Here is a 10,411-nt window from a genome sequence, read left to right as displayed (position 1 = left end):
GGAGAGAGAGTACCAGGTGACCTAACTGTGGTTTGTGACTATGATTTCCCACTAGCCAATTCAGATGCAGTAATTCTGTTCCCGATTCGGTAACAGAATTTCGAGTTTGAATCACTAAATTCATAAACAATAAAATATATTAGTAAAAACACTAATTGGTAGGTCTACCTTTACTTGTTACTTTGTGAACTTTCATTCAGAAATGAGAAAATATCTTAAAGATGCTGGTTTTTGGAATGACAATGTTTCTCACAGAAGGCAAATAATTTCTCAAACTAAACGGAAGTGTCGATATTAGTTGTCAGGGGGTCTTCAACATGGTGGTTTGATGCAATTGCAATAACTTTTAAGACAATAATAACTTTTAACATCTCTGGTGGATGTTTTTCTATGTTTTCTTTTCCTTTTCCTGTTTGACCACAAATCAAAGCCATCGTTTAAGTTTTAAGATGGAAAATGGCTGAAAAATGTATCCAAAAACATAGACTCGACGTTCATTTGACATGCTCCTATAAACTTCACATATTGGTGCTCGTGGGTCCTTTTCACATGGAATTGACCGACATTAAGCCGAAGTCATTAGAGATCCTTTCAAGACCCGAACAACATGCGGTGTGGATCGGCCGTGTCAATATTAACTGAATAAAGAGTCAGTTCGGACGTGGCACTCACAGTTGGGAATGTTAATGCCCGCTGGAATGCCGCTGCCAGCGAACGTCAGCACGTCCAGGGAGGTGAAGTCAGGCAGGAGGAAGCGGTCCTTCTCAAAGTCTTTTGGCCATGGCAGCTCTGGCAGAAGCACTTCGGCTGAGCTCACCAGCTTAGCAAAGCATTCGCTCATCGCCTTGTTCACCACGGCAACAAAACCTGAGGAAGGAGAAGACAAACCCCGATGCGATCACAAAAGAGTATTCAAAAACACGTAATGATAATAGGGCCTCTTAATTTGTACCTTCAAACTCTCCCCTGGAACCAAAGGGATCCCTGTAGCTCTCGATAAAGCCAATATAACTAGGAGAGAAAGGAAAAGACAAACATCAAGTTGAGAAAAAAAACAACAGGGGAAGGGATTGCTTCTGTGATCCACAGACCAGAAGGCCAAATCTGGAAGGCAGCGCTCTCTCACCTCTCCACAATGGGCCCCTTGTCTTTGATCCAGAAACGAGAGCCTTCCTTGTGCGCCTCCACGGACCCAAAGGTGAAACTCCGCGAATATTCCTCCAGCATTCGTTTCTGGTTCTCATTGGCCGCGTGGTCCTTCCGTTAAAGAGAAGATGGGACCAAACTTGGCATGTTAAGACGCATTAGTAGTTTTGAGTCACGTACTTTCGTACTTTCGTCGATAAGGGATGAACATACATTTGAATTAAAATACTGTTTGAACTGACCTTAGCTTTCTCCAGATTTTCGCTCACTTTCTTCATGAGGTGATCATAGTCTCCCCTGGAAACCGTGAAGACACGGTCCTCAAAGTTATATCTGCCGCACCTGGTCTCCCCCTCCCCATCCACTGCACAGTCTAGAGCAATGACAGAGAAAATTGATTTAATAAAAGAGAGGACTCATTACTGACGTCAACCCTTTACACGTGTAGGAATTGGCCTGTATGGATAGGGCTAAATTGAGATGTTCCTTACAGAAGAAATATGAACTGCGTAAACATGGTAGCGACTTAAAAAAAAGGGAACAGTTGAGATGATCAGAAAATGACTGGACCAAAGTTGAGGACAACAGTTCACCTATCAAGACTGAATCCAAACATTGCACTTGATTTAATGTGCATTTTACATTTACTGTACCTCTCGCTGCATTTGTTGACAACGAAATCCGAAAATACTCTGGGATACATTCAGTAATATAAGATCATTCCTGGAAAATGTCAGGTTGGTGCAACATAAGACAACAAACAAATGACAAGGGGTTTGAGTGTGAGGACAAACTGGTGTCTCCAAGGGCCACACATATACACCTCTCCAAGTTGTGCACAGTTCCTAAGTAACTTCAATGCACTTATGAGTCTTTAAATATAAGGTGCTTTTTTTGAGCTCTCCTAGGTGTGCCGTTGAGGAACTCGAGCAAGAACACTTGTAATATTGGAAAATATTGTTCATACAAATGTTCCTTACAAAATACTTAAAACTGAAGCAATTTCGATTTCCAGGAACTTCTCTTGGGTAGCAGCAAATGTTTGTTCACTTAAGGAACAACATTTTATCCAGGGTCATGTTCAGTTTGGAACACAACCCTGCATCTCCGCCATCACACAATTATCGTTGTTGTTTACACAATCCAAAAATGGCCCACTACAAAAATCGCGACCTGGGTCAGGTGGGCATCAATTGAACGCTTGTTCTATTGCCAAAACGACTAGCTAATTTATAAAATACCATCTTACAGTGTTAAAGCTTTCACGGGGCAATTCAGAGAAACAGATCGCAAGTTTGGCGGGCATAGAAAATTATCACACGTGCGGTCAAGTGCGTGTTCCCCATCATCGCAACAGACAAACAGGCTCATTCTGTTCAGAACAACCCAGGGTATGACGCCACGTCATCTTGTAAACTGCACATCAAACGCAGTGCTGAGTTTTACGATAAGGAAATGTGACGTGCATTTTCTCGACTCACCGCTGTTTGGGTTTGCTTGCAATTCATCAGAGGTATTTATTTGAATTTGCCAACGTCTCATCTTTCAAACATTGGGTCCTCTTAAGATGTACAGCATTGCCCTCGCTCAGATCAACGATGTGCAAAAGTTGCCCGATTAGCGGGAGGGATGGGTGCAACTTCTGGTCGCATGCTGTTTTGGAGGATGCTTAAATTCAGAACGACCGTCAGTCAAAACGCATACAGAGCTGTGAAGCTCAGAGGTTGAGCTCTGACATCATTTATAGCGCGTCTTTATTTGCATAGCTTTAAAAAAAGAAGGAAAAAGGCACTCTCACCCTCCTGCACAGCAGACGCAAGGCGCACCTCATAGCAGCTCTTCCCTTCGGATTTCTTCTTAAACAATCGCGTGTTGTAGGCACTCAGGTTCTGTAAGGGAGACAACTCTTTAAATCCTGCAATCCGAACACAAGACAACAAACTTAAATACGCGAACAAACACCTTTGAGTCCAAGAATTTCTGAGCTAACTCGGCGTCCTCCAAACAACAGTTCCCCGAGAAGTACGTGGTGATTCCCTGCGGACAAGAAACAAAGCGACATCATTATCAACAACTACAGTACATAGTATTTATTTAAGCGGACCCAACACCACGTAAGGCAAACGTGAGGTGAGTGTTTGGCACCAGGAGGTCTTACCTTGTCCCCCAAGCCCAGCTGTTTCTGTTTGTCCTCAAGGGAGTAGAGGAGGGTGGAGCAGCTGTCCCACAGGGCCTCCATCTCACTGGGGCTGTCCTGGAAGGCCTGGCTCTGCCACACAAGGGCCTTCAGGTTCTCCTACGCCGCAATGTGTGGTTATTAGAGGACATAACCATTCCGTCAAGGCTTTTATAATTCAGACATAAAAAAAAGTGAGGATTATCTACCTTGGGTAGGTTGGGAATGAACTTGGTGTCTCCAAATGACTTGTAGTTGCCCATGTTGGCATAGAGACCAGCAGCATAAACAAGAAAGGCCTGCCAAAAAAAAACAATAGCTATTATTATCTCGAGTCAGGCTGAGACACAGAAGATGCATGTTATTACAACAGGCTCACTGTGCACTGTCACCTGATGAATTGCTGAGCCTGTACCATCTGGGTGTGGTTAGACATTCCAATTCTACAGTGTATACATTGTTTGACTCATTCTTTCTCCAGGCTCTGTGGGTAGGTGCATTACCTGGTACTCCTCAGGACTGAGTCCAGCTGCAGTAGCCACATTCCCCAGCTGTGCTGGTGGCTGCTTGCGGAACAGCCTCTGTAAGAGAACGAAGATGGAGGCAGACTCGGGCGAGGTCTGCAGCAGCACAGCCAGTCCTCCATACCAGGCAGACCTGGAGAGGTAGTGCGCATAGAGCTGTTCTCTAGGGGACAGCAGGCGAAACGCTTCAGTACAGTCCAGCGCGGAGATCCCAATGTCATTGGGGAGGTAATACTGAGAGTCCACCATGGTGAACAACAGTCTTGATGCTTGCGGCTTCCTTTTCAACACAACGCTCACAGCTGAGAATGTGTAGCTAGATGTCAACAAAAATGCATGGTATTATTAGCATTAAGAAATAGTTGTAGTTGCATGGGTAGATTTACACACAGGTTACGTCTCAAGTCGTCAAGTGACACATTTCGAGCATCCTTCCTAGCGGCAACTAAAATACATTGCAATCAAAACTAACTAGACAGCTAGTATGTCGGTTACAGTAGGTGCCATCCATCTATCCATTGGGAGCGAAAGCCAGGTTAGTTCGATTAAACTTTCCAGCAAACTAAGGTAGGGGACGCCCAAGTATATACAATATACACTTAGAGAAATTGGTAACCACAAACAATTTCAATGATCTAACAGTAGCACATGGTAATAGCCGTTAGCTAGCTATCCAACTATGCACAGGCTAACAGCTAGCTTCACGTACCTATACCAAATATATTTTTTATAACTAACGTTACCTACAAAAACCACGTGTGTTCGACAAGGCTAGCTACCAGTAGTCAGTCAGCTAGCTAATGCTTTGTGAGTCCCTGTGTAGCTTGCTACATAAAAAAAAGTGTGTAGCTACCTCTTCCAAACACGCAAGCCTTGAATCACGTTACAACGAAACATCCAGCAGTGATTGTGGTATATTTATTGATGGGACGATCGGTACCGGAGCTCCGATTACGTTTTCAAAGCACTAGTGATCCGACAACAATGTACAGTACTGATGCTCGTTTCAAAGTTACATTATCATCTGATCAATTAGGTCCAAAGCTCAGTTTGATCACGTGTTTCTTTTCTTCAAACGCGAGATTTCGCCGTGGTTCCGGTGCTTTGCTTTCACACACCGACCTCTACTGGACACTTAATCATTCAGTTAGGATTCTTTCATAGGGTCAGTTGAACGGTTAGACAAGGGGTGTTGGGCTTTCTAGGGACTACAACCAGGGATTGGGGTTGAATTAAGATTAAGGCATATTCATTTGAAAAATCGTTTTATGTGAAAATACACTTTCATCACAGTGTTGTTCAAACAATTCGTTTTATTGAGTAAAGTATAAACGTGTGCTACGCATCCTACATAAATGCCATACATTCACCGTTTCTGAGAACAAAAAAGAAGGGATTCTCAGTAACAACAAAAAAGGGGAGCACAATGGAAGGTGTGAATCTGTACGGTAACTGATAGAAGGCTATAGATTTTAGATATATTGTTGAAAACAATTCTATAAAGACTCGGTTTCACATCACTAGGTAGCCTAATGGCTATAAACTTGATCTATTTGTGGACGGCTCTGAACAGTCTGAACGTCAAATTGTGAGCTCAGTATCCTTCTTCGGTGGGGTTTAAAAGCAGTCGGCATCCAATGTAAATACTGCATTACTGCCACCTGCTGGACGGGGTATTGAGCGAGGAAAAACGTCATACAAAATACAAAAATAGACACATCCTGTTGTGGGAAAAAGTACCCAATAACCATACTTAAGTAGAACTAAAGACATCTTAATATAAAATGACTCAAGTTAAAGTCACCCAGTAAAATCCAACTTGAGTAAAGGTTTTAAAGTATTTGGTTTTAAATATACTTAAGTATCAAAAGTAAATGTAATTGCTAAAATATACTTAATTAAGCATCGAAAGGAAAAGTATAAATCATTTCTAATTACTTATATTAAGCAAACTAGACGGCACAATTTTCTTGTTTTTTAAATTTACCGATAGCCAGGGGCACACTCCAACCCTCAGACATAATTTACAAACGAAGCATGTGTTTAGTGACTCCGCCAGATCAGAGGCAGTGGGGATGACCAGGGATGTTCTCTCGATAGGTGTGTGAATTAGACCATTTTCCTGTCCTGCTAAGAATTAAAAATGTAACGAGTACTTTTGGGTGTCAGGGAAAATGTATGGAGTAATTTTCATGGGTACGGTGGGTTTCGAAATGGTCGGTAATCTGTTTGTTAACTTCACTTTCGAAGACCTTAGAAAGGCAGCGTAGGATAGATATAGGTCTGTAGCAGTTTGGGTCTAGAGTGTCAAAAATATAAATAGTAAAGTACAGATATCCCCGAAAACGACTTAAGTAGTACTTTCAAGTATTTTTACTTAAGGACACGTCACTGGACACATCAACAAACAAAACATCCTACTACCTCAGTCACTGTCCAATCCAAAACAGGAAGCCTGTGAAGGAAGAACAGTCATCAACACGATTCCTTGCAAAGACCTCGGCTGTGAGTGTGAAATCATGAAAACCCTCAAAAAATGTTCAGTTTGCTTGTGCTGTACAGTTTTTGACCATTGCAATAAATGATACCAAAAACAATAACAGCACTTACAGTTGATTAGGGCAGCTCTAGCACGGCAGACATTTGACGAACTGACTTGTTGGAAAGGTGGCATCCTATGATGGTGCCACGTTGAAAGTTACTTAGCTCTTCAGTAAGGCCATTCTACTGCCAAATGTTTGTCTATGGAGATTGCATGGCGGTATGTTCAATTTTATACACCTGTCAGAAACGGGTGTGGCTGAAATAGCTGAATCCACTAATCCACTAATTTGAAGGGGTGTCCACATACTTCTGTATATATGGTGTATAACCTCCGCTGGCATTCGATACTCATCCCATTGGCAAAAATATACTTGCCACATGACCAAATCTGTTTTACTTATGACACTGATTGGATTTATTATGCATAAGGCTCTTACAGGGTATCTCATAGACAACATTCTGTCTTGTAGAGGTCGTGAGAGGACACTTTCCTGATTCAAACAAACGCTATTTTCTGCCAGACATAGAATTCAATCCAATTCAACATCGGGTTTCCAGGCAAGAAGAAATGGAGCCAATATTTCTGTAAGGTCCATATATCTCTCCAAAACAAGTCCTATTGTGAATTTTACAACAAATGTAATGGACTCAACTTAACTAACACACTTTGATGTACAGCCTATTAAATACTGCACGTTATTACAATGATAAAGATTGAAACTTTTTAGCTTACTGTACAGTGACCATTCAATCAATAAATGTGAGTTAAAAAACTGCCATAGCTCTGTTGTGCAAAGACTGCTGACAGCTAGCTAGCATTTCCGTCAACTTTCACGCCTATCTTGCACACCGCACAGTGGCAACTGACTGAGATGAGACTGCTTTTCCACCTTAGAATTTTGTATAAATCTATAGCTACATTAGCTTTACTACGGTAGCTAGTAAACCGGCGCAAAGACATCTGAAAGTTAAACAGTGATTTAAATGTATATAAACTGATATTTTCTGCAATGACTTTAACTGACGAGGTGGCCGAGTGGTTAAGGCGATGGACTGCTAATCCATTGTGCTCTGCACGCGTGGGTTCGAATCCCATCCTCGTCGATAAATGTTTTTCCAACAATTACTTTTGTAGGTGTTGTTTCGTATCTACGACTGTGTGCAAAAAGTACTTTACATGTGAATTATAACAGCATTTATTTATAATATGAATTACAAAAGCAAGACATAAGCGAATAGCTTTATACAGCCTGGTAATTTAGGCTAGTACTGGGCATGCTGCATTTCCATGTAAAAAGTACTAACTTAAGTACTAAGTACTAACTTGAAGTTAATAGGAGCACATAATATTTATTGTGAAATGAAAGCTAAAATTCCATATGTTTTGGGGGGATTTTGTCGGTACAAATCTGAACCAAATATATAAAATGTTCAACCATTTTCCATCCTAAAAGTTTGGAATAAGCAAAGGCTTTCATTTCTTGTCAGATGGAAAAGGGGTCTTAGAAAACATCTATCAGAAAAAGTCTTAAAAGCTATTAGAAATATATCAAAACACAATAATGTTGAAGTAAAGACCCCTGTCAACTAATAACATGTATATTTATTTCGTGTTGTAGTACGAGTCCGGTCTCAATACCACATTTTGAATCTCTTGGTCTTGTCTCAGTGTCGGTCGTAACTCGGTTTCTGACAGCGAGGACTCGTAATTACATCTGGAGACCAGCCGAGAACAGCGTACTAAAACACTCATAATTATCAGCTTCCATTCAGTAAGCGCATAACACTGCTTCGCCAGGCCAAATATATACACTCCTTCCTAAAACATTCATACCTGAACAGTCTTTATATCGATTATAGACATGTTTGCGCAGTGGCGAACCTTTTGGACGCCTTCAGCCTGTGACAGGTTCATGATGCTGAAATGACATGAACGGTAATACCAACACTTATGTAAAGTAGCGATCCGTGGGTAAAATCACTGGGGAAGCCAGTAAAAAAAGTCATATTACAACCTGTGTTGGGATAATTGCGTTGTTTGCTCTATAATCCTGTTAGTTCATATGATTAAAGGCCGAGACAATAAGAATAAATTGAACCACACCTTTGTTTCATCACAAAACTAGAGAGTCCACAAAGGATATGGCATGTAACAGACAGTTACATGACCTACATGGCCCACAGCATGGTCAAGTAAGTTAATGTTTCCCTCATTTTTGGACCACTAAACAACTATTAACTTAGAACCACAGAGAGTTGCCGCAAGTCACAAAGAAAACAGGAGCTGCCTCCAGCATCGTTTCATCTTCAACATTTCAACATCATCAAATCACCTATGCTTAGTGTAGTACAGTGACAACAAAAAGATACCATTAAACAATATAGTCCAATCAAAATAAACTTCATATGATGTGGCTGTCGATTGTTCTGATTTCTGTGTGTGTGCATGCTTGCAAGTAGAAAAACATGTTGACTCACCCTACTTGTAGAGAAATGCCAATGCCATCCTCCTCCCTTTCATGTTGCCAAAACTGTCTATCACTATGTCATACACTATATGCTTTTATTGTTTGTTGTCCTAGGATACCTGTATAAAATGCTTGCTCGCTTTCATTCGTGGGCCACTTTAGCTAGTTAACATTAGCCTTCTACATCTACTAGATGATCTAGCTACGCATTGAACGTCCATCTTCTCAGGCCAAGAGCACAGCAATGTATGAATTAATGGTTGGATCAGAATCACTGTTATAATCACTGGCAAGTATGGAGAATTAAGTAAAACCACAAGTCCAAATCCTCATCCATGGCTAATTTAGGAAAGGGACAATTTTAGCTAGCTAGCTAGCCACCAGAGTACAACAACACAACGAGATGCAACAATTCAAGTTGTTTCTGTCAATGACATTATGTTCCCAATGCAATTTGATAGGCAAATCCAAACGGGCTTCCCTTGACACTTTTTTTTTTGGTTGCGCCAGGACCACTCACTCAGTTTAGCTCAACGATGATTGGTTATAATTATATATATTTTTTATCAAGGGAGACCAAATGCTCGCTGGCTTCCCTTGCATTCAATGCTACGGGCATCAACAATGTTATACTCGTTTGGACAGTCTTGTTATATTTTATATTTCAGTCTTCTGTGACGTCTATATAAAGTGGAATATTGGGATGCAACCTCAAAATTGAATACATTTCAACTCTATATCTGACATGGTACAGGTGTCTTCTTTTTTTAAGCCCAATAGCCATGTGTGTGAAGTGTATACTTTTGCTTCAAAGTTGATTTGTTTAAGAGTACCAATAATCACTCTGTGTGACCCTGATTCAGCCCAATGTAGTAAAAGGTTAACTTGTTGTTGAAAGTTATTCTTGAAAAGGGAGAAGCTAACAAATTAGCAACAACATCCTCTTCGACAACACATGCTGCAGTCGCTGCAAACTAGCCTACAACAAAAGATAGATAGTTAGACCGTGGAAAACTACTGCTCACTATTGTGCAGTGCCCCGTTGACCTTAGAGAAGGCAAAAGTTTTCATTCGTTTTTTGTAAAAAACGGTCCCAACCATTACATGTCAAAATGTGATTGGTTGATTCCACTGTCTCTCCAAAATGTTGCTCTAGTACAGGGCAGATGCCTTCTATTTAGCTTCTGAAGGCCTAGCCAATAGCTGACTTAGCTAGCTAGATTTATCTTCCCGGTGTCACGCCCTGACCTTAGAGAGCCGTTTTATTTCTCTATTTGGTTAGGTCAGGGTGTGATGTGGGGTGGGCATTCTATGTTTTCTTTTCTGTGTTTCTTTATTTCTATGTTTTGGCCAGGTATGGTTCTCAATCAGGGACAGCTGTCTATCGTTGTCTCTGATTGGGAATCATACTTAGGTAGCTCTTTTTTCCCTCCTTTCAGTGTGGGTAGTTAACTTTGTTAGAGACATCATAGCCCTGTTAAGCTTCACGGTGGTTTTGTATTGTTTTTGTTGGCGACATTCTAATAAAAAGGAATATGTACGCTTACCACGCA

The 10,411-nt window shown here is 41.0% G+C and overlaps 1 protein-coding gene and 1 non-coding gene across 2 annotated transcripts in view; one reads left to right on the top strand and one right to left on the bottom strand.

The window, feature by feature from the left end:
* The window catches only part of LOC109883621 (dipeptidyl peptidase 3-like), a 9,175-nt gene extending 4,253 nt beyond the window's left edge, over positions 1–4,922 (bottom strand). Inside the window, exons 1-10 of the mRNA XM_031808449.1 lie at positions 4,700–4,922; positions 3,826–4,162; positions 3,532–3,621; positions 3,305–3,442; positions 3,109–3,183; positions 2,945–3,035; positions 1,389–1,519; positions 1,127–1,257; positions 953–1,011; positions 673–867 (exon numbers count right to left, since the gene is read on the bottom strand). Coding sequence (XP_031664309.1) covers positions 673–867; positions 953–1,011; positions 1,127–1,257; positions 1,389–1,519; positions 2,945–3,035; positions 3,109–3,183; positions 3,305–3,442; positions 3,532–3,621; positions 3,826–4,162; positions 4,700–4,743 — 1,291 coding nt within the window. The 5' untranslated portion in view covers positions 4,744–4,922. The remainder of the gene's footprint in view (positions 1–672; positions 868–952; positions 1,012–1,126; positions 1,258–1,388; positions 1,520–2,944; positions 3,036–3,108; positions 3,184–3,304; positions 3,443–3,531; positions 3,622–3,825; positions 4,163–4,699) is intronic.
* Positions 4,923–7,412: 2,490 nt separating this feature from the next.
* trnas-gcu (transfer RNA serine (anticodon GCU)) lies at positions 7,413–7,494 on the top strand. Its single transcript has one exon. It is a non-coding gene; the product is annotated as a tRNA-Ser (tRNA).
* Positions 7,495–10,411: the final 2,917 nt, after the last annotated feature.

Source organism: Oncorhynchus kisutch, linkage group LG28 (assembly GCF_002021735.2).
Source record: "Oncorhynchus kisutch isolate 150728-3 linkage group LG28, Okis_V2, whole genome shotgun sequence".
Lineage (NCBI taxonomy): Eukaryota > Metazoa > Chordata > Actinopteri > Salmoniformes > Salmonidae > Oncorhynchus > Oncorhynchus kisutch.
Note: the sequence above shows the minus strand (reverse complement) of the source record. Positions and strands in the feature narration are given on the sequence as shown.